Genomic DNA, 23,239 nt, shown 5'->3' with positions numbered 1-23,239 from the left:
CGCCAAAGTGCTCGAGATCATCACTATCGTACATTAACAAATTGTAATGTACGATATAAATAATGGATTGGATTGTAATTTACAATCCAACTCCATTTATTTTATTAATTTGGTCCGCACTTTGTGGTGTTTCGTGCTCACTTTTCGAAATCAGCGATAAACTGATCAGTTTTCAAGCAGGAAAAAAGTGATATAGCGTCGAAGACGCGAGGGTAGACAGTAGGGTCTAGGCACTCCATTTATTTTATTAATTTGGTCCGCACTTTGTGGTGTTTCGTGCTCACTTTTCGAAATCAGCGATAAACTGATCAGTTTTCAAGCAGGAAAAAAGTGATATAGCATCGAAGACGCGAGGGTAGATAGTAGGGTCTAGGCATACAAGACGGTGTGTGGGGAGGCATCAGGTGGCTAAATTGTGGCTAGATGGTGGCGACGTTAAATAGTGTTAGTAGAGGAGTAAAAAGTAAATCAGCCATGGAAGTTTGGTTTTGGAACATGCTGCGAGTGACCGAGAAAGAAAAATGCCACGTGTATTGGTCTTTATGCACATTGGAGGTAAGAGCGTATTTGCTTAACTGTCATGCAGCATTTGAATTGTTGCCTGCGACGATTTTTCATAACCGGCGTATCTTTACTTGAGGTCATTGACGTATAAAACACAATGGAGCGCATAAAAACGGTTTACAGAGCGTTTGTGTCATAAACGCTCCGTAAGTAGACACGAGCTTTGAACCTACTTTAGCGATTTCTCGTGTATGTCATTCTTCTAGTTCCTGCTAGAGGGCTGACATGCAGGGTGGGCGACGCGCGGCGGCACGATCTAGTCGATCTTTTACGAGTCACGCCGCTTTGGCCGCTTTCATCTTCGGGGGGCCACTGGGGTGGACCCATAGTGCTGTAACGCATCAACAACTCTTGTTATTCCTTACCTTTGCCTTGTGTGTAAATATCAAGGGGCAGTCTGGTCGGCACCAGGGTCGGCACGATGCACGTCGTACGTGGCAGTTGTGTACAAAGCTACAAATACAATGACGATGTGAGTCTATGTTGTCAATTTGATCGCAACGCAGACACGTGTAATTCGTTGGCTCATCGGCTGATTGATTGATTAACTGGAGTGCTGCACGGTCGTCGACGGCCCGTCGCCGACTGGTTCATTTGTTGCTGGTTTATCAATACTTCGACTCGATCCTGCTCTCACAGCCTTGAGGTTTGGCCACGCGCACGCGTTCTCGAATTATTGTGAGCACCTATGACGTTGTGGCTAGCGAACAGTATACGCTATACTTGGCGCTTCCACACATGCGACGAATAGGGTTAAGGACTAGTGACTAATCCTTAACCCTGGGAGCAGCATTGTATGTGCAGCCATGGCGACGATGTGCGGGATGGCGACGCGATGAAGCTGCCTATTGGGATCGGAGCTTGTGGGTACGAATATCGTTGTGATCGTTGAGGGGGCTATTATATTCCACAAGGCGGAGACGTAGTGTGACATTGTGGCATGCATTAAGCGCTGTCAGTAGCACAGACATCGACGCGAACGTGAGAGCGTTCTCCCGCAACGAGATCGTCAGCGATCGTCGGTTCTTGCCCGATGCGAGGACGACCGCCAGTAAGATAATGTCCTTGTCATCCAGCTTCGTGTCATTGGTCGTAAGAGTATTCAGACCACGAGCGCTCCACGAGGGCAGCGCCACGCGAGCACCAAGACACGTTCCTTGCCGAGCGTAGCTCCCGTCAAGTCGACGGAGTCAAGATGGCGCGACGTCGAGAGCCACGGCACGAAATTGGCGGCGAGCCCCGTGCCAACCATTAATTACGCACGCAGCGAGGTGGTCGAGAGGCGCTGACAAGCACCAGTGATCGTGGGCAGACTAAAGGCCGCCACAGCGGCCACGACGTCTTCCAAGGGTGATTCGCGTCCATGGAGTGCGAAAGAGCGGAGCTGGGTCGGATCGGTAAATATTAAATTTTAGCGGATTTTCGCTGAATTGTCTTGCAGATTTTTCAACATTGATATTCTAGCGGATTCGAGCCAATTCGTACCTCCATGTCTCCTAATTCATACCCCGCAGGTACGAATTAGTGGAATCCGCTAGAGTTTCATTCACAATGCGCTAGAATTTCAGTGTCCGCTAGACGGACGATTCAGCGAAAATCCAAAGAATTTAATTATCACCCTGGGTCGGATCGAGCTTTGCGAGGATGCCGTTCGCATGCTCACTGGAAACTTGGTTCAACGAGAACGCCGTTATGTTGCTCAAACCGTTCGGCACCGCCGCCAAAGCTGCTCGAACGGCCGGTACGCGAACCAGACTCAGTGTCGACAGCGTAGGGCATGCTTGAAGCGCGCTGAAAAGTGCCGTCGTGTCACGCACCGAGCCGCAGTCAAGCGTGAGAGACGATGCGCTTGGCCCTTGGAGCTATTCGACGATGGCCGATGTGTCCAGCGAGTCGTCATCATTATGTCTTCCGAAGCACCGGTCTCCACCTCGAGCGAGTGCAAGTGAAGGGTTGGTGTCGCTGCCAAGTGGTGCTCAGCGGTAAAGCGATTCACGGCGGTGCTTTTCATCGTCACATGCTCGACGTTGACGCAGCGTGCGAGGGTACCGGGTCCGGGTACACTTCGTGGCTCTTGACAATGACATCGGTGATGCGGTCGCTCCAGGCATGGGCAAATGCACCGACCAGACCGGGCGCGGAAGGGTGCACGACGAGTGTTGAGGGCGTTCTGGGTGGCAGCTGCGCATTGAGCCATGCGCAAAACCAGAATCCACGTAGACGCCCTTCAACGCAGGCAGTACGTACTTGCATGCCAAGGCGAGCCTGCCGGATCGTAATCTTTGTCACATGCAGCACCGGTCAATGCTCGTAGAGGTCGTCGGTCATGGCGCTTGGAGCGCGATGAGTTCGGACGGCAGCATCAACGGTGGTAGCGCTTTCAGGAAGGCGACGACGTCCCAGCCATTTCGAATCGCCTTGAGAATCGCGTGGAGTACGACGCTTGGCAAGCTCGGGAAGCTGTCTCGCTTCGTTTCGGTCATCGCAACTGGCGCCTCTGCGATTCAATTTTTGCTGTCACACACAAAACCATTAATGCAACAAAATAAGCAACAAAATGGATATTTTGTATTTTGTATTCGATTGTACAATCTCGTCCTCGTCTGTCCAATCTTCTTGTTCAGTCCTGCTCTTCCGTACTACTATTGTACATAGTACTAGAGTTCTGGTACAGTCTTAGCGTTCATGTCCCTTTAATATCTAGTTCACTTGTTACCTAAAAGCCGTCTGGCGCTCCGTCGACACTAGATACCGCGATGCAATAATCGTCTGCGCATGCTTGGCCAGCTCATTTTGGTCGCTCGAATATACCGCGTGGCTTGCACAGCAGGCAGCGCATTGATTGCTTCTTTGCTGTCCCAACAACCAAGATGTTCGCTCTGTGAGCGCCAATGTCCCAATAGGTCTGCCCTTGCTTGACACAGGAGTGCAGCGCCAAAGATACAGCCACCGCGATCCGAGCGACGTGAGGACAGGACGTCGACCTTTGGATGTATCACACTCCATGCCGAGGGTGCGACTCGTAGAACAAGCAATAAGACTCGCATGCATTCCGTCGCACAATTCGCTCATATTGCTTGAAACGCTGGTCCGAGGTCCGTCGCGCTTAATGATAAAAGTCGAACGTTGTATCGGCCCGCTTGATCGCGTTCTTGTAGCCCTTGTCAAAGTCCTTGGGCAGAATAACATACCGGTTCTTGCGCACGGCTTGGAGACCGGCCTCTTGGCAGATGGATGCAATGTCGGCCGAACTGATCTTCTCGGGGCGGTTGACGTAATCCTACAATACCATCGCGTGAGACACGTTAGCACATCCGCATCGTTGCCTCGAGGTCGACTTCGTCGCCGAGGTTCATATTCGCCGTGCACGCTTGGTAGATGAGACGCTTCTGGCGGCGATCCGGCAGCGGAAACTCAATTTTGCGGTCAAGACGACCCGGGCGAAGCAGTGCGGGGTCGAGCGTGTCCGCGCGGTTCGTCGCCATGATCACCTTGACGTTCGTGGCTTGATCGAACCCGTCCATTTGGTTGAGGAGCTCGAGCAAAATGCGCTGGACCTCGCGGTCCGCGCCCGTCTGCGCGTCAAAGCGCTTGGTCGCAATCGCGTCGACTTCGTCGATAAAGACAATCGCGGGCGAGTTCTCCTTGGCGAGGCGGAAGACGTCGCGCACCATGCGCGGGCCTTCACCGAGGTACTTTTGGACAAACTCCGAGCCGACGACGCGGATGAACGACGCCGTCGTGGCGTTCGCGACGGCCTTCGCCAGCATCGTCTTGCCCGTGCCCGGCGGGCCGTACATGAGCACGCCACGGGGCGGGTCGACACCAATCTGCTTGTACAAGTCGAAATGGGTGAGCGGGAGCTCCACAGCCTCGCGCACTTCTTGCTTCTGGACGTCCATGCCACCAATGTCCGAGTACGAGACGTCCGGGCGTTCCGACATCTACATGTTTTGCATGTACGTGTTGGAAAAGCCGATTTTGCCAAGGCGAAACAACATACCTGCATCATCTGAATGCTCGAGTCCGACTCGGGCGGCAAGATGGCCACGACGGCGTGCGAGTGGCGATGCAGCGCGACCGACGAGTTGGGCTTCAAGCGCTCGCGGTCGAGCGTGCTCAAGATGCGCACGTAGTAGTTGGAGCCCGCGGTCGAGCCCACGATGCCGTAGTTGGCGTCGACCATCTCGAGGAACTGGCCGATGACGAGCGGCACGGACTGGATGCGCTTGACCTCTTCCTTAGCACGGATGAGCTCGCGCTTCAAGTTCTTCATCTCGTCCTTGATGTAGCCCTCCTGGATGTCGAGGAACTCGAGGTGGCGCTGGAGCGCCTTGTACTTGGAGAACATGTCATCCTCCTGCTTCTACGCAGACAAGCATGAGCGCTCGTCGCCACGGCCATGAGCCTACGTCAGAGAGCGGCAGCATCGCCACGTCCTCCATGTCGGTCGTCTTGAGCCCGATGTCTTCCATGCTTCCTCGTCGCTCGAATCGGGTTGTCTACCTCCGAAATCCAATACCGCTACACAAGCCCCACATATCTTTCCCCGGATAATACGTATCCGGACAATCCATGGCTACACACACGCAACCTTGCCGCCTCCACGCCAGCACCGACCTGGGCCGCCAGCTCGCCAGCGCTTCAACCATCGATTCCACGCATCGATGCAAGCATGCATGTATATTATACATGGTGAGCTCGTGCTAAGCTACGTGCATGGTGGTGGCAGCACCACCTAGTACGGGCTCGTTGCCGCCTAGCATGACGCAGTCCACGCCAATGACGTGGCACCCAGCAATTGCGTCTTGGGCATGCTCAAAAGGGTGCATAAACTGTTTATGGAGCCTCTACCCAATGACATCGCCGTGCGGTCAAGTCCAAGAAGCAGAGAGTCGGGACGCAGCAACAAGACGAACAAACGAGGAGAACAACATAGAGATTATTACAATGGGCAGACTCGCTTAAAAGACATTGGTCCAGAGCTTGTTGAGGAGGTGCATGCAGGCTGGGTTGTTGGTGACCCATACAATAAACTAGACAGAGCCCATGAGACTTTTAGAGGCAAGCAAACGTCGTACTTTGGCGCGCTGGGTCGGCGTCAGAATGTTCTGGAGCTGGTCCATCTCCGTGTCGAGTGTGATGTTCTTTTGCTCGACGTCGGCCTTGAGCTGGTGCAAGAGCTGTAGTGCGAGCCGGAGGTTTTCGCAAATCTTGACCACGGCGCTCCTGCATACATGGGACGATGAGATCAGCAACGCGTGATTGGAAGGTACCGGTGGGATTGGATGCTCTTGCGTTGCTCCTCGGTGAGCCCGAGATCGTGCGTGAGGATCGAGAGGAGGCTCGTTTCGTCTTCGCCGTCCTCCCAGAACGCATCGTCCTGCTTGAGGGCCCAAATACACATCTTGGTCACTTGCGTCGGCATCAAGAGCCGCTCGAGTTGGTGCAAGTGGTAGTTGAGCGCCGACTGCCGGCCTTGGCCATAGTCCGAGTATTGCTACAGATGCTCTCTCAGACACGAGGCATGCTGACGCAAAATTACCTCCTTGAAGTTGTCGATCTTGGCCGCGATTTCCTGCTCGGGCGCGTTTTCATGGATCTACGCATTTTGCTCGAGACGACAGATATGTGTGGTACCGTCAGCGTACCATGGACTCGAGTTCAACGCAGATTTGCGTCTTTTCATCTTCCTCTTGCTTCATGGCCTCCTTCCCGGCCTTGAGCTGCGACCGCAGCTCCATGTTTTCCTTCTCGAGCGCCTTGCAGCGCTCTTCAACGCCGAGAATGTGATCGCGCTTCCGGCGCCGACACTCACGCGCTGACTCGCGGTTGCGCTCGAGCCGCTTCTTGCGCTGTGGGTTGAGGTCCGAGCTGCCGTCCTTGTTCAAAAATGCGTGAGCGGCGGCTGGTCGTCGTCGTCGGCCTTGCGCTTCTTCGAGTAGTCGCTGGCCTTGGGCGTCGAGCTCGCGCTGCTACCGCCGCTGTGCTTGGGCGACGTGGCCGCAGGGTGCACCATGTTGAAGAGGTTCAGCGGGTTCGCGGGCGGGAACGACGACGGCGCCGGGGCACCGGTCTGGGGCAAGTTGCCAAAGCCGGCGAGGAAGCCGGGGTACGCCGACATGAGTGGCATCATCTGGTTGAGCTGTTGAAGCTGCATGACGTTGCTCGCAGCAGAGCCATGCATGGGCATCGACATCATGGGAGGCATCGTCGGAAGGCCCGTCGCCGGCGGCGCCGCCTTGGCCTTCTGGCTTTCCTGGACGAGCCACTGGTACATCTCGGGGCGGATGTTGCTCGGAGGTACCGCCGTCGACACGGCGGTCCGCGGAGGAGCGATCGTCGTCGCGCCGCCCGTCTTGGTCTTCTTCATATTAGTTGCTTTCTCCATTCGCGAAGCGGGCCGAAATGAATGATGGCTCGGCGACGTAATCGGCGCGCTCGAACTGCGTCATCGGTTTTAAACACCTCACATACAAATATCAAGCGAAAATGTGGTGTTTTAAACGACATGCACTGGCCACTCGCCGCCCAATCCGGATGTTTGGCCAATCCAAACGCCGCGTTTCGTACCATCGTCGTCTCGTTTCCAGATAGTTTCTCCATACTGTCTCTTGTTCCGACGTTCCGCGATCGCGGAGCAACCAAGCAAGACCCATGGAGGACGCCAGAAGGGTACCACCATCTCTATATATACTATTAAATGGATAGACGAGATAGGAAGGCGTTGAATCACAGTGCAAAGTGCTGGACGTGACGATGTGTCTGGTCGACGATTGCACGACAGAGACAGTCTTGAAAAGGAGCGGACGGTTGCGGCGCCCCTGTCGCGGTGGCAGAATATCGCACCCAAGCAGCTGGCGGCTTTTCCACCAATGAGATGCTGCCATGTACGGCACGGGGAAATGATTGGCAGAGAAGGGATGCGCCGCTACATTGCAATCTTCGCGTCTGCGGACCCGGCTTGGTCGTGATGGTCCTGCAGCTGCATGGAGGCTGCTCCGACCATCATGGAGGCGACGACAACCCACGCCTCTATGCCTCTATGTGCATATACGGACGACGGTAGTGTACTATCTGATCGGCGCGCATTTTCGTGCGGCGGCGAATCTTTCGAATGGCGCCAGCCACCGATCCCCAAGCTACTACCGCACTTTCGAGCTTGCCATTCGTATGCCGTGTACATGTATGCTGGTCCATCGCGGTGAGATGTGAGGCTTGTCCAGGTAAGCTTACGACGCCTGTCGTTACCGTGCCCGGCCTCATGGTTGTGGCAAGTGGGACGGGCGCACGAGTCTCTTGTTCGTTGGACCACTCTTGGCTCTTGGTTGCCGTCGTGGGAAACCGAGAGAGATGCACATGTAGTACACCTAGGTGCAGCCGTAATCTTGGTGGAATCGCACTGTCATGCCGCCAGCCTACGAGCCGTCCTCATTCGGATCGACACAAGGAGGCCGAAGGATGCAGTCATTAGGGCGAGGGCGCAAGCGCGGGACTTGTGCTGCTGACAAGCAAGTCTCTTGAAATCCTGGCGCACACGAGCTGCGACGGGAGGCGCCATCACACTCGAAGTGACGGTAGCTCTTGCATGGCGTCCGTCCGTCCAGCGAGTCGCCGTCCAAATTCGAAACAAAAATGCGGCCCACCGCGACGACGGGAGTTGTAGTATTAACCAAGGGAGTGTGTGCGCCACCAAAACTCTACTACGAGGTCCCGCCTGCGTGCAAGAGCGACGCAAAGAGCTGCTTGCGCTTGGCGCGCATTTGACTGCTCCACTCGTCGCCGACGAGGATGCGGCACTGCAGCTCTTCTTCCGAGATGGCCTCGGCCATGTTGATGAGGCTCGAGAGCACTGTGCGGATGTAGTTGGGCGTGTCCTTGTCCGGGCGCGCCATCTTAAACTGCCAGTAGCCCACGTCCGCGTTGAACGCAAACTCAAGCACGGCTTGGTGGTTGGGGGCGTTCTGGAGCGTCGCATGGATCTTCTTGAGGTCGCGCGGGTCCACGACCACAATCTGGTCCAGGTCGATCGCTTTGCCAGGCCCCGAGCAATTGAGTTTGAGCTGGCCGTTCTCGATCCACGCGAAAAAGTCGATCGTGATCAAGTCACTCCACTTCCACTTGAAGTAGTCTAGGAAATGACCCAATCACTCAAAAATCAAATCAAATGCTCAAAAACATCCCAAAATCAAAACTCAACAATAAAAAATCAAAAACCACATACCGTGATGAGAGAAGGGCACGTACGGCGCCGTGCCGGGGCAAAAGACGACACCGTCCGTCTTGTGGTGGCGCTTCCCGTCGTTGTAGAAGCGGACGATCTCGCCCGTTCCATTGTCCGTGTGTGCGCTGATACTACACCCCCGCCTTCCATGTGAGACAATTGGTGCACACATAACAACGTACGCTTTGAACACTTCGCGAATATGGCGCACCGACTGCCAGCGCTTCCGGAAGAGCGGGAGAACGTTGCCAGGGGCATGGCGCGCATGCCGCGCTCGTAGCTTCCTCTACACGCACGATCGGTTTGCTATCCTCCATGGCAAAAATCGATCGATCGTCGTACGTTTCCGAGAGAAGCGTCTGGATCGCAAGGATGCGTTCCTTGAACGGCTTGCGCACGTGGCTTAAGCTCGGGAGCGAGCCCTCGGCGATGATGTCGAAGACCATAAAGACGTAGCGCTTGAGCGTGTAGTTGAACACATACTCGCCGTCGAGGACCGTGCCCTCCGGTAGGAGCGACACGAGCGACTCGAGACCTACAAGAACTGCACTCAGCCCATCGCAGAACGATCAACGACGAGAACGCACCGGGGGCGACGAACGCAAAGCTCGAGCGATCGACGAGCACGACGACGCCAGGGCCAACCACGAGAAAGTACCGGACGCCGTCGGTCTTTTCCGAGACAAAGTACTCGCGGTCGCGGGCGCGGACGACCGGGAGATTGCAGCGCGCAAACCCCACCGGCATGGTACCGGGAAACTTGTTGGCGTGGTCAAAGTGCGAGAGATAGGCGTTGCGGACCGCGTGCTCCGGGTCCATGACGTCCCAGTTGACCTTGTACGCTTGGCTCGCGTGCGGCATAAAGTGCCTACGCATGATTGGCATGACATTGAAGCGTTGGCTTATCACTATTGATGAAGGACACATGGAGTCGTACCGCGTGAGCGTGTTCCAGAGCAAGCCCGCGTTCGTGTTGGCGCCCACCCACGTCTGTTCATGGGCCATGTTGAGCCACTCCTTGACCGCATTGGGCTTGAGCTCCAACTCGACTTCGTACGTGGGCTCGCCGCTACTGCCGTCGCCCGAGACTTCGGTCAAGTCGATGCGCACGTGCTGGCCAATTGCCGACTTGCGCTGCCGGTTTCGCTCGCTCTCGGGCGCCGACCCGACGACGCTGGATGGGTCCGAGGGCGGAAACTCGAGCGAGATCGAGACGCGGCAGTCGTACTGGCAGTGCGGCAAGAAGATGTCGATGCTTCCGAGACGCTCCTTGACCTGGAGGTACTTGGGCTGCGACGGCCTTCCGTTCGGGTCCATCTCTTGCACGACGCGCTTCGAGCCCGGGTACATCTCGACGCGCGAGTGCTCTTCGTGCTTGGCGTACGAGTCCTGACTCGATATCTGCTGCAGCTTCTTCATGAAGCGATCGTAGTCGGCGGCTTTAACGCCCGGTACAAACTTGGCGCTGTTTGAGCGCATGTCCTCGTCGCGGAGCACGACGCACGCATTGCCGTACACCGATGGCTCAAAGCGCTTGGTCGTCGCGGTCGACGAGATCCGCCCAAAGCGCAGCTCGACCTCGACCTCGGCGCCAACGCCCCGCGCGTCAATCGTCTCGCGCATCGAGAGGAGAAAGTTCGTGATCGCCGCGTCCGGCGACTCCGAGTCGTGCGTCGGCAGCTTGGGCCCGCGCCCCGCGCCCGCCGCCGAGTTGCCGTCGCCGTGCATCATGGCCAGGTTGGCCTCGGTCTTACGAGCATCCGCCAAGCTCTTGCTCTTCTTGTCGAGGTTCTGGACCATGTTGTTGAGGTCGAACGGACGCTTTCGGCTGCCCATACTCGCCCGCCGAAAGTAGTATTCCAAAATGGGCGAGCGGTGGTGGCGTCGCAGCAGAGCTTTCATTGGCTGAAATGTCCATTTTTTACACCAATCAACGCCGTTCCAAAGATACGCTTCTGGCCGACGCCACATCGAATCACCGACCGCCCGGCGAACGAATATACAATCGTCCAGCCTGCGAGGGCCACTCTACCTGATGCTCCGTAGCGCTCTACTCGAATCCATCCAAAACTATGGCTAACGTAGCTCTCTGGTTTAGCTACCAGAATCACTGCTGGGTTGTGGTACCGATGCCAATGCTGCCATTGAGCCGTTGTTTTTGGCACATGGCCGCAGACGCGCATGTGGCTGCTTTCTTGCTCGCCTGTACCGCTGTTGGCAGCACCACCTTGAAAGATAGATACCGGTACATCCTTGCAGCAACAGCAGTCTGCTAATAGTACGCGGGGCAGCATGCTTGAATTGGGTTGGTCCGTTGTCGTGTCAACAAAATTGCGAGTGGTGCCATAGCAGCAGCAGCTCAGGTCATGCAAGGCTTCCTCGGCACCTCAAGCAACCTAGATCGTCGGACCAATTGTGCTTGCATTCTTGGAGCTCACCAAGCATCATGATGGCGACGTCGGACGTCAAATGCGCAAAAATGGCGCGGGAAGGACGAGGAAGTCGACGTCGCCCGCTCATGTTTATGTGTCGCATGAAATAAATCACGTTTTTCACGTCCACGGGACCGTCCATGGTGAAATTTGCCTACAAATGCAACCTTGATCGTGTGCAAAAGGCATGTGGGAAAGGTGAAACAATCTGGCCATCCGAATACGAAGCGTGATTGGCTGCGTTTTTATGTCGTATCCGGATGGTCGAGCTACAGCTTGTCCAACAATTCGATTCTTGGTGCGATGCTGGCCCGACAGCGCGTCGCGGCCGCGACCTGGCGCCGAACCTTTGGCCACCAACGGCCATCGATGCTCTCGTCCATTGCGCCCGTGCACACGAACTCTGCGCCATCGGACGACGTCGAGAAGGCTGTCGCACAGGCGACCGCGTCGCTGCTCGCACGCATCGCTGCCATGGAGGCCGAGAACGTTGCACTCAAGCAGCAGCTTCAAACGGCCATGAAGACGGGCGCAATACCGCCCAATGGAGTAGACAAGGCGCCCGCAGCGCCTACCATCACAGAGCCCAAGAAGACGTCTGCTACGACAGCGACCAAGAAGACGTCTGTCACGACAGCGGCCCAGAAGATGCCTGCTACCACCGAGCTAAAGAAGACGCCTGCCACGCCCGCGCCCAAGAAGTCGGTCGCCACCACAGAGCCCGTCACTGCCAAGCGCGCAGAGGTCCCGCGGGTACGCCCTGCCGCGCCGGTGCTGGAGGCGACGCCGCTTGTCGACGAGAGCACATCCTTGGCGGCACCCGAGGGTCGCAAGCTCCCAAGCAACAAGTTCTTCTTTCGACTCATGCACTCGTCGAAAACCATGCAGATTTCGCCGACCCTCCGCGCGGTATGTCTCTCTCTCTCCTGCGTCGTCGCATCATGACTCACAAGTCGACATATTAGATGCTGAGCGAGATGGATTTATACAACCACAAGTGGGAAATCAACGAGATCCCGGCGGTCATGAACTGCCTCGTGCTCTTGGACCGCGTGCCCGAGGCCTTGGCGTTCGCGAAAAAGTGGATCAACTCGCTCACGATGCTCAACCACTTGATGGGCCAAGCCGCGCGCGTCAAGTGCCCCAAGCTCGCGCTCGGGCTCCTCCAGCTCGGTGTCGAGCGCAACTATGCGATCGACGAGTTGACGTACAACAAGTGCATTGTCGCGTGCGCGCGGGGGCCGCCGTCGTACCTCTCGACGATCGAGCACCTCGTCACCGACATGCAAGAGCACGGCCACCGCCCCAACGACTTGACCTTTGGCGCACTCGTTGTCGCCGCCGCGCGCCTCGACCACTGGTCGGCGGTACGATCCTCGCTTTTTTATTCGTCAATTTTTTCACGATTTTGATCGGTAGGTGGGGCCGACCCTGGATATGATGGACGAGCTCCCATACGACGAACGCGTCGCAGCGTACAGCACGGTGCTCGTGCGCCTTGGGCGGGAGGACCACCACGAGTTTTGCTACCGACTCTTCAAACATACGATCACAACGGGCCTCTCGGTGAGCGAAGACGCGGTCCGCGTCGTGGTCGCAAGCTGCGGCAAGATTGCGCGCCGCGTCGACGCACTCGAGGTGCTGGATGCCATCTCGCTCGACTCGATCGTGTCGCTCAAGACCTTCAACGCGCTCATTGCAGCCCTCGCCAACTTGGATCCCACGAGAGCGTTCGAGGTCTTTGGCACGCTCCAGAGCCGCCCGAACCTCGAGCTCGACATTTACACGGTCAATTCCGTCTTGCTCGCGTGTGTCCGCGCGCGGTCGTTTGACGAAGGCGTCGAGCTCTTTGAGTCGCGGCCCGTCCCGTTTGATAACGTGACGATCTGCACCATGCTGCAGCTCTGCGGGCAGGCCAAGCAGCACGCCAAGGCAACTGAGATTTTTGGGACCGCCTTGACCACGCTGCCACCGTCGCGCCAGCTCTACGAAGAATACTTTGAAGCGCTCGTCGAATCCGATGTCGGGTCGCTTGCGATCGAGGCGTTCTGGCGCGCGCGCGAGAATGACACCAAGTTTCAGCCGACGCTCAAGATGCTCAACTGCCTCCTTCGCGCGTGCCATGCATCCACCGAGCACCTCGACGTCATGGGCCAGCGTCTGCTTGACGTATTTGAAAACGCCAACCACACGGTCTCGAGCGTCAGCGTCAACCACCAGCTCTCGCTTTTGATTGCCGCCAACAAGCTCGACGCGGCCGACGAGTGGCTGAACACGATGCGGGCGCGCGGCCTCGTCACGTACTTTTCGTACCAGCAACTCATGGTCGCGTACTATGATCGCGGTGAGTACGACAAGTGCCTCGAGGTATACGGCCAGTGCCGCGGCCAGCGCATCGAGATGCTGCAGCAAGTCAAGTGGAAGCCGTATGCGTTCCCGCGGACGGGCCTCGTGCTCCTGGCTCAACGCGCCTACTACGCGCTGGGGGACTGGGACAGCGTCGTGGCCATGGCGCCGACGGTCAAGGGCCGCCAGGGCACGTTGCACCCGTGGCTCTCGGACCGCGGCTGCCAAGAGCTCCTCATGCGTGCGATCCTCGCCCACGAGCAGCGTGGCGACTGGGAGGCGTGCGTCGCGCTCTACTCCAAGATGGTGTCGGTGGGCATGAACGACACGGACGCGTACCAAGCCACGGTGCGTGCGGTCGCCAAGGCCGGCGAGTTTGAAGCCGCGCTCGACGTCAACGGTGGCGAGTGGTACCGCAACGAGCGCACGTCCAAAGGCTGGTTCACACCGTCCGACGACGACGCCAAGTGAGATTAGAGGATTAGAGATACAAAAAGCAAGTCGAATGAAAACCACATTAGAATTCTTGGCGGATCGAGCTCGTTTTCCATGAACCGTTGCTCCTGCGCTGTGTAGTACAGGCAGCCCTAACCCTATTCACCAGCGGCCTCTCGGTCGCAGAGAAGCATTATGAGGGCTCGTACTGACCAAGTTGTTCTTGTTTCCCTTGGTACTGACTGACACTTAGCTCAGCGCTTCATGATCCATCTCATTCGTGTGTTGATCAACGCGAATAAACGTCATATCTATCTATCTATCTATCTATCTATCTATCTATCTATCTATCTATCTATCTATCTATCTATCTATCTATCTATCTATCTATCTATCTATCTATCTATCTATCTATCATCCCCACGAGTCCATCGGGTGGTGGACTCGTGGCTTTGACGGTTGGAGCCATTGTTTTGCGCGATGACTTGATCACGCCGTCATGCAGTCATCTCGGTGTGGGAGGGCGGGACGCAATACGAATGCATCGAGCTCGAGGGAACGCTCGCGACGGTAAAAGCTAGTGTGGTAGCTGCCGCGTCCAAGACGCCGACCCGAGCACTGGATAGTTTAATCGATCCACAGGAATACTAGTATGGTCACCGGTATTAATAGATAGACGGAGAGACAAACGATGGATACGACACATGAATCAACACAGGAGCTCTGTGTACGACCGATGCAGAAGTCTTTCGCACTGGAGTAGTAGGCAGCCAACACGGTGGGGCAACACGGTGGGGCAAGCGGCAACGATCGTCAGGGTTATCAGCTCGCTCCGAGGTTCTTTCGGTGACGCACAGGCTTGTGGAGGCGCCTTATACACCGTTCTGACAAACTCGACGCGAAGCGCTGACCGATAACAGATCGTCATGGGAGCAAAATACACTTTTGCACGAGGGAGCGATGTACGCATGGGATCGGTGCTTCAATCGACGACTCCCTACTGGATACGATGCAGCGCCGTTCTTTCTTCCCTTGCGCGCGCACACACGCGTTCCCTACACGAACAACATGCGCCCTATCGCCCTTTTGCGTGTCTTCTGCACGGCCGCTTTCTCCTTTTACTACGGGGTAGTCGAGCACGAACTATGAGCACTCGACGTCATCCCACCCGCATCGTTCAACATCCAGTGGACACGGGTCTCACGAGCCGCATGTGACGTTTTACTACCCACGTATCCCTGCACGACTGTACCCGCGAAGAAGAGCTATGTGATCCACGCAATTGCATTGGAGCTGGTCGTCGGCGTCTGGATCTGCATTCAAGGGATGCGTTTCAACCGTCCAGCCACGGTGCGCGCCTTAAAAACCGTTGTAAAGACGCCGTAAACGCGGCAAGCAGGCAGATCGTGTCTCTTTCTCAAGGTCCAGTTCGCGAACGCAACTCACACATTTTTGCGTGGGCAAGAACGCGCCGAGCGATCGCACGTCAGAAGGGCCAGACACCCTTGTGCATCTTCAAGGTGCAGTAACAGTCGCCCAAGTTCAACCCAAGATACTAGCCAGCTTCTTCTTTCTGTGCATGCAACAATCACACATCACCACCTCGATCAGGCGTCGAATACTGGACCAAGACGCCAACGTACTATGTACATGTTTCGGATTTGCCCGCGCCATCTTCGTCAACTGCAAAGGTGCGACGGCTTACTCACTCGGTGTACGCGATGCGCATCGGCCATCATCGAACGCGTGTGTGTGGACTGTCCATGGACCCTCGCGTGCGTGTTGACGCGAATGGACACCTTGCTGCGATTGGTAGCGGCAACTTCAACTAGCACAAGTATTGGTCAAAAGTCGATGCATTTCAAGCGATGCGTGGCGACGATTGGTGGCTTTGAAAATATCCAAACGGATTTCATCGAATCGGTGGCGTCCACCAATCACAGCCCGCGGTGCTCATGAAAGATTGGGCCGTGGGTGTCGCTGGGCGTCGCGACGACCACCCATTCCGTCGAAGCCGCGAGGAGGCTGGTCCGTCAGGCACATCCACTGCACGTCCATCCACCTTTCGTGAGCGATCGCCACTGTCCCATGCCCACGGGGCGGGCCTTGATTGGCCGCGGCAAGACGCCGATGTAACGAGGCCTACTTCAACGAGTGCTTTTTCAAACCCTTCTTCGATTTGTCATCTTCAACCAGGCACGTCGCGGTCTCTTCCTTGGCTTTCTGCGCCCCGCGGTTGCCAACTTGCGAGTTTCAAGGTGTTTTCGGCTTCCTGCAAGAGTATCTCCGTTGCCGGCAGAGAGTCTCCCGTGTGCGAATCTGGAATCCGCATCTGAGTTACCCAATGGTTCGGCCCGTTTCAGCACGGCGTCGCCCGCCGTCTCCACCCTATCGACGCCATCGACTTGCACCGACGTCGTCGCCGCTTGCAACCACGCATACGTAGAGGCAGTCGCATCCATATTCGCTCTCTTGGGGTGCTACTGCAGCCTTGGCACCAGCAGAATTCTACTAGATCTGAGTGGTTTCAACAGCAAGAAGCACTGGCGCCCCAAGCTGGCCCAAGATCGGCTGCGGCCCGTCGACAGAGACAGGTCGTGATTGGCTTGCGCTGTCACATGTGCCCCTCAAAGCGGGTGTACATGCCCATGCGTCAACGTTGAAGTTACGCGACTCGGTTGAACTAGGTGGGTGCTCGTGTCTTTTTCGACCAATCACACGTGCGTTCCGGTTTGCATCGACGAATCATCGCGCGCGTCGCTATGATTTTAACCAATCGTTGGCCGTTTGAAGTCAGCTCCCTTCGACAACCAATTCTTCAAGTTCAACCTGTAAAGATCTTGTGCTTTGTATGCCTCAATTGCGATTTTACATGCCAGGTCCCATGGCCTTTTTACCAGCACTGCACGCGCTCCACCTGCCACCGCCGCCACCGCCGACGTCGTCGCGCGCCCGCATGGACATCCGCGCGCTCATCTCGCCCGAGCCGCGGTACCTCGTCAAGAAGCCACTGCCGAAGGACAAGGACACGCGCAGCAAGGCGCGCCCGGGCTTCCGAAAAGGCAAGTGGACCGACGAAGAGAGCGTGTACGCCGAGCGCATGACGCACTACTTCAAGGAGGGCTTGTTGCCGCTCGAGAAGGGCACGATGCTGCGCATGTACCTCGCGGACAAGCTCAACTGCGAGCCCATGCGCATCACGAAAAAGTTTACTGGCGACGAGTGCATCGGGAAGCAGATCTTTCGCCCGCTGCCGCCGACGCCGCTCGTGAACGCACGCATGCAGTCGGTGCAGACCGAGCTCAAGGCGCTCGAGACTGCGTTCTTGCATCGCATCGAAGAGATGCCCATGTACTGCATGTCGACGAAGGACAAGGCAACGGCGTCGAACGAGCTCAAGCTCATCAAGCGCGGCAAGCTCCGCCCGCGCAAGGCCATGACGACGAACGCGGCGTCGGAGAAGGCCAAGAAGCCGCTGAGCCCGCCGGAAGACGCACAGGCTGCGTGCCTCCTCCTCGGCTTCTTCCATGGCGCGGGCTCTTCCGAGAACGAAGACACGGCCTCGGTCGCCTCGCCGATCGCGGCCGGGAATCCGTTCTTGCCCGTGGCGCAAGACGGCCGCATCTCGCCGTCTGGGAAAGGCGCACGGTCGGACGACGACGTCGCGCCACCCACCGTGCGCCCGCGCTCGACGCGCAAGTTTTCCATTTCCCACTGCGCCGACGAGTGCGACGACGACATGGTCCTTGAGATGAAGCGGCCGCGCATCGGGTCCATTAGCTCGCTCTGCTCCTAAGCACATCACGTCCTCTGTGTCGTCACGTCGAAAACTTAGAGATTATTATAGTCAATTCAATTTAATAGATTAGCACCCTTCCTTCTTCTTCCTCTTCTCTCGTCGCCATGGACGAAGGAAGCTATGGGCGCGACGGCGACGGCGGGTTGAACCAAAACGCGAGCTCGTCGGGCGAGATGGCAGACGCAGGCGTCGCCGCGTCGAACGGCACTGGATCCATCGCCGGCCAAACTTCAACCAGAGTCTCACGCGCGGCCGAGCAACTGTCCAGTCGTGCGACGTCCCACGATGCCTCCAGTAACGACGACGATGACGGAGGTGGTCGGGGCGCCGGTACCTTCTTGCTCGGTCGCTTCGACGCCATGGGGGTCGCCTTGGTCGGGGTCATCATCGCAGTACCGATATCGGGATGTGGGAGCTCTCTGCTGCTCCTTGCGCTCGCACCGTTGGCGCCGTCCTGTCGCCCGTCAAAAGCGCGGGCGCGGATCGTCACCCGTTCGATCGTCGGGACTTGAAGTTTGTATGGATACCAACTTGAAGTTGCGTTGCAGATGTGTCGCCATAAAGCAGCGATGGCTTGGGACCAGGCGCGTGACCTCGAACCACATTGATGCCTCGGGCGCGAGAGCCAAGGGTGCTGGTATCATAGAAAACACGGGCTCGTTGGCCAAACCTGCAGATAAGAGCCAAGGTAGGTTGAAAAATTGGGTGGATTTTCACACGCCAGCGCGATGGGTTGGGTGGAAGGGGCGATGATCGCGCCGGGTTGCAGCTCCGTGGGTTTCTTCTGTCTTTCACCTCCTTGTTGGTGCTTGCTCCATGGGACGCGTCGTTCAAGGATGTAACGGACATGGTTCCGTGCACTGGACGGGAGCCGTGCAATGAAGAAGACCAGGTATCGAGCGTTGGATGTTGTCGGCTCGTTGCTTTTGCGTGGCCAAGGATGATAAACAGTCCCTTCTTTCGGCCTAATCCTCGTGCGCTTGCTTCTGCAAAAACTGCGGCGCCGCGAAGCCCCGTTCTCACGGTCAACACCAACCAGAGTCTCTTGGTGGTGCACACATTTATAAACAATCCAAGGCGGGGAACGGTACTCACATGCCCTAAACATCCTACCACGATTGGCCGTTGCACGCAAAGGACTGGTGATGCCTGCACGTCTAAAGCTGCGGTGCTCCAACACAAGTCTACGACAGCAGCACGTGTACTGTATTATCGACCTGCGACCTGCGGAGTCTGCGACGCGCAACGAGCCTCCTTTCTTCATCGAGGAGGCAGTTGGAAAAGGGGAATCTTTGAGATTCGTGGTTCAATCTGCACCAATTATCAGACGATTTTCATTCTGTGAACAATGTTCGCACCATTTCTCTTCTATCATAAAATGTTATCGTTCGGCTCATCAACGTTCTGCGTGTGCCACCGCACCGCTTGTCTGCATTTATCGGCTCTCGATTGGCGCCACTTTCCGTTGTCGCTGAAGTGAGTTTCATATGCTGGGATGCAGAGCACACTTTTTTAGAGCTGGAGCTCCCATGACGCTGTCCGCGCTCCTCATTGAACCACTGATGGTGACCCATCGGCGACGCGCTGTCACCATATGTGCCTGATCCTAAGATCGACACAAACGGGGCAGCCTTCTGATGGGCTTCGTCGGCCAGAAAGTGTAGCTGGGTGCGAACTGCGACGGCTCCCAGCACGACGCTAGCTACGCAGAAGTCCTTCCGCGCTAGTAGCGCGTTGGAAGGAGGCACGGTGCCACGGCGTGTTGACGACAACTTCCTGCGAGGCGTGTCGTCGCTGTGGCCAGCAGCATCACTGTACCCGCAAAGCACATGCGCCACTGAGACCTGGTGCGGCAGCGTCTGCCAGCGGCGGCCCTTGGTCTAGACAGACGGTAGCTCAAGCCACCGAGTAGAACCAGGCGTCGGTCGATGCGCGAACGTCAGTCGCTCGTGCGGCGCTTTGTTAATATTACATGTAGTCTCGAGGCGAGCGAAGACACCAATCGACTGGCTGGCCCCTCGGAAATGCGAGACGTGGGTGAAGGAGCGCCAGTTTTTGTGAATGTGGGCGGGATACTACAACTCCTTGGCCATAGGCTTGAGCCCTGCAGTACGGCAACTCTGAATCGCAGCATTTATTATCAATAGCAGCAGCACCTCGGATCTTTGTGTTTATTGCTCAGCTCCCATGTAGGCGTTGATCGCACAAGGTGACCGTGGAGGGTATATAGAAAGAAGCACTGTTTTCGAGTTAACATGTAAGCGAATTAATGACGCTGGCAACAAAGATCCAGCGACGAGGCATGTGAGTGCTGTGCAAAGCACGAACCTATTGTCGCATAATTATAGCGTCGTGTTTAACCCCTGGCTTTCTTGAACCGTGGTGTCCCTAACCCTAGTCCATGCTGCGTGGTCCATGCTATTTGACAGCGCGATTTAGTCAGCTCTCTAGACTAGCGTGTCGTTTGTCACATCTTATATAAAGAGGTAGCGTAGACTGGTAGTATTAATAGTCATCAGCGATTGCGACAAAAGCAGTCATGCAGCGATACTAGCCTTTGCGGCAGCGCATATGATTGGCTGTCCAGAACATACATTCTGTTGGCGCCACGGCCGCGCGCGAGTGAAGGTTTATCGGTTGCTGTTGCAGCCGGAGTTAAGCACACGGAAACTTACCATGGAATCTTCGCATCTACTGGATGGCCTCTGGCACTTGGAGCTCGCGGACGCTCGCCTCGTGTTGCCCTCGACGCCCACCTCGGACGATTTTTCGCCCGAGGTGGACACTGTGCATTTGGCGCCGGCCAGCGCCGACACGAACAACGTCGACTGGTTCCACGACCTCTTTGCGTCGCTGGACGCTACGGACGTTGACAACGTCAACTGGCTCAGCGATCTTTTCTCTCATTTGGAAGCTCCGGACTCGACGCCGGCACCAATGGTTGGCTGCGACGAGCGCATCCCGAGACTACTACCCCCGCGTGTAGACTTGCACGTTCGTCATGACCAAGGCTATATGTGTGGACCGCCGCTGCCACATCTTACACGTCAAGATCGCATTTTGCGTTGGAAAGACAAGCGAAAACGAAGGCTCAAAGGGCGGCGCATAAGCGAGTCGCACCAGCTTTCGTCGCTCGGGCGGCGAAGGGTCAACGGACGGTTTGCGCCGGCCACGGTCTTCTTACCCGCAACCTCCCAGTAATGCAATAGCTAATCGTTTAGAAGCCTCCTTATTATTATCATCATCATTGCTAGTCGATATTCTCCTCGTCACGACGACCAATGACCCCCAATGACCCGATCTTTGGTCCAGAATGTCGGTCGTCCACCACCACGTATCGCCGTTTCTCGGAAATTTCCATTGTCGGTGGACGTGCCACGTGTAGACCGGATGTTTTTGACGCGCGCAATTTTCGGACGCTGGGAGTCGCACGTTCGATGCGGCGATAAATATTGCAAAAATGCGTTACACATCACTAGTTAGTACAATTTGTAGAAGTAGCTTTACTAGTATACCGTCCTCAGCATCTATCCCTTATACTCGTTTATCCATCTTATTGCTTGCCAAGTTGCTTTGTGAGGTATCGAGCGCTCAATAGTTCGATAGGTCGTGGTGGCCAAGGGCGTTTCGGTGATACCCACTTATCCGTCAAACGAGAGGTTTGAGCACACCGTCCCTTGCGAGACGCAAGTGACGACGAAGACATCCTTCCATAAGGAGTCTTCGGTCGTGCAAGCTTGCCCGTTCTAGTCTACTTGAAGTATGCTCGTCGCATGCACATGATCGAGGCTGGGCCGAGTCATCCTGTATGGACACATGGCCATTCTATCGCATGTGGAGTCGTCAATGCGAGTCGACTAGGCATTCGAAATGACGTGAAAAATACTGTGCGCTGTTTGTAGCAACAACCGCACACGGCGCATCACGACTGAAAATATTGGCGCCGCCAGAAAAGGGTCGTTCGGCGCTGTATGCTAGAATACTGTACTATCATTATGAACGAGCGCATAATACGCAGTGTTGAAACACAACTGTCGGGCCCCCACCAGTCGCACGACATCGCTTGCCAGTTTAGGCCTGTGCATTGTCACTGCACAAAAGTGGTTTCGTTCTCGTCCAAAACCTTTGCCTGCCCAAAAACACACAATCTTGGTGATCCGCTTAAGACAAAAAGCACAATGTCGGCAACGAAAACACATTGTCGACAACGAAAACACAGTGTCAACGGCTCTTTCCCCAACCTACACAACCGCAAAACACTTTGACGGAATTCGTCAATTAGGTCACTATCATGTTTAGACACACAAATGCCTCACTGGTTCCGTTTGCGAGACGGTACAGAATCGATGTTTCACGCGAAACCAAGACCGATGACTTGTGCTGCTGTGGTTGCTCACACTGTCTTCAAAAATTAACGTGCGGCGCCAGCGTTTCAAAAGACATGCCATAGAAGGAACCCATAAAGCTGCCTTCCATCCGCGTGCATTAGCGAAGGAAGAGAGAAGATTATCATGGAACGCTAATCTCACTTCGGTAGCCAGGCCATTGACCAACACCACCAAATTGCCTCAAAAGATACTCGATCTGTCAGCCATGCTCTATTTCTTACCGTCTTTGGACGAATGCTGCGTGGACTCGTTGGGTGAGGGAATGTCTCTTTACCACGAGTGTACCAACACTCGACTTGATCACATTTCACACAAAGGACGCCAATGACGAAGACTCTTGTGGCTCGAAGCTCTCGGGTGTTCGGATTTGGCCACATTTGCAGAATTTGTGGGCCGAAAACATCCAGACGCGAGGCAAAATTTACATTCAACATACGTGGTTTAGCATGTCAACATTTCCTGCGACCTGGTCGTCAATATTGGCGAGTGTAGTACACTCGACCTCGGATGTATGCTGCTGTGGGCCGCTCGAGCACAGTAGGACCTTGTGTTCTAGTACATTTCGAGAAGAGGCTCGAAGAGAGCACACCCCACTTGTGAATCGGATCCCATTCGACAAAACGACCCGACACCATGGACTTTTCCATCGCGCCCTCGCCGTCGATGGCACCTCCTCACTCCGCGTGGACGGACGCCGACCTCGAGTGGCTCGAGGAAGGTCTCGCCGCCTTCTTTCCCAACGAAGCGCCGTCGCCGCGGCCCGCCACCGATGCACGCTTGCCCATGGTGCGACGCCCGATCTTGCTCGACGGCCGCTGCTACTCGTTTAGCTGCCCGTCGTCGCCAGTGACCAAGGCGCCGCCAATGCGCACGCGCGCGTTCTCATTGCGACGCCAAGAAGCGTCGGCGAAGCGGCGTCGCATCAAGGGCCGGTACGCGGGTTTTGAGTCGCCTTTCTTACCCATCACAGCGCTCCAAGGACCTTTGGTGGATCAGGATGCCACCCGTCCTTGTCTGTAGCCACTTATTTACCCTATCCCCATATAAACTG

At 56.1% G+C, this 23,239-nt stretch overlaps 5 protein-coding genes across 5 annotated transcripts; 2 read left to right on the top strand and 3 right to left on the bottom strand.

Annotated features, from left to right (window-relative positions):
- Positions 1-3,614: 3,614 nt before the first annotated feature.
- On the bottom strand, positions 3,615-5,075 carry SPRG_06769 (26S protease regulatory subunit 6B). The gene is made up of 4 exons (XM_012345774.1): positions 4,977-5,075; positions 4,568-4,930; positions 3,891-4,508; positions 3,615-3,844 (listed from the first exon to the last, which is right to left on the bottom strand). The coding sequence occupies exons 1-4, from the start codon at positions 5,037-5,039 to the stop codon at positions 3,671-3,673; spliced, it is 1,218 nt and encodes a 405-aa protein (XP_012201164.1). The 5' UTR covers positions 5,040-5,075; the 3' UTR covers positions 3,615-3,670.
- Positions 5,076-5,528: 453 nt separating this feature from the next.
- On the bottom strand, positions 5,529-6,937 carry SPRG_20257 (hypothetical protein; the record flags this gene model as incomplete). Its single annotated transcript, XM_012345851.1, has 6 exons — positions 5,529-5,600; positions 5,646-5,793; positions 5,841-6,064; positions 6,110-6,166; positions 6,216-6,472; positions 6,544-6,937. 6 exons carry the CDS (start codon positions 6,935-6,937, stop codon positions 5,529-5,531), a joined length of 1,152 nt encoding a protein of 383 aa, XP_012201241.1.
- Positions 6,938-8,267: 1,330 nt separating this feature from the next.
- SPRG_20256 (hypothetical protein) lies at positions 8,268-10,588 on the bottom strand (the record flags this gene model as incomplete). The annotated part of the gene is made up of 6 exons (XM_012345850.1): positions 8,268-8,695; positions 8,789-8,919; positions 8,971-9,072; positions 9,131-9,323; positions 9,376-9,656; positions 9,726-10,588. The coding sequence occupies 6 exons, from the start codon at positions 10,586-10,588 to the stop codon at positions 8,268-8,270; spliced, it is 1,998 nt and encodes a 665-aa protein (XP_012201240.1).
- A 1,001-nt stretch (positions 10,589-11,589) lies between these two features.
- Positions 11,590-14,037, top strand: SPRG_20255 (hypothetical protein; the record flags this gene model as incomplete). Its single annotated transcript, XM_012345849.1, has 3 exons — positions 11,590-12,129; positions 12,186-12,587; positions 12,640-14,037. The coding sequence occupies 3 exons, from the start codon at positions 11,590-11,592 to the stop codon at positions 14,035-14,037; spliced, it is 2,340 nt and encodes a 779-aa protein (XP_012201239.1).
- Positions 14,038-16,885: 2,848 nt separating this feature from the next.
- Positions 16,886-17,797, top strand: SPRG_20254 (hypothetical protein; the record flags this gene model as incomplete). Its single annotated transcript, XM_012345848.1, has 1 exon — positions 16,886-17,797. The coding sequence occupies one exon, from the start codon at positions 16,886-16,888 to the stop codon at positions 17,795-17,797; it is 912 nt and encodes a 303-aa protein (XP_012201238.1).
- Between the last annotated feature and the right edge of the window lie 5,442 nt (positions 17,798-23,239).

The sequence above is a fragment of the Saprolegnia parasitica genome (assembly GCF_000151545.1).
Source record: "Saprolegnia parasitica CBS 223.65 unplaced genomic scaffold supercont2.25, whole genome shotgun sequence".
In the NCBI taxonomy this organism is placed as follows: Eukaryota; Oomycota; class Saprolegniomycetes; order Saprolegniales; family Saprolegniaceae; genus Saprolegnia; species Saprolegnia parasitica.
This window is presented reverse-complemented; position numbering and strand designations above follow the sequence as displayed.

Excerpts from the sequence above, each read along its gene's own strand:
- SPRG_06769 (XM_012345774.1), bottom strand. The coding sequence starts at position 5,039 with ATGGAAGACATCGGGCTCAAGACGACCGACATGGAGGACGTGGCGATG. Across the intron at positions 4,931-4,976 it reads CGATGCTGCCGCTCTCTGAC|AAGCAGGAGGATGACATGTT; the intron begins GTAGGCTCATGG and ends TTGTCTGCGTAG. Across the intron at positions 4,509-4,567 it reads CGAGCATTCAGATGATGCAG|ATGTCGGAACGCCCGGACGT; the intron begins GTATGTTGTTTC and ends CAAAACATGTAG.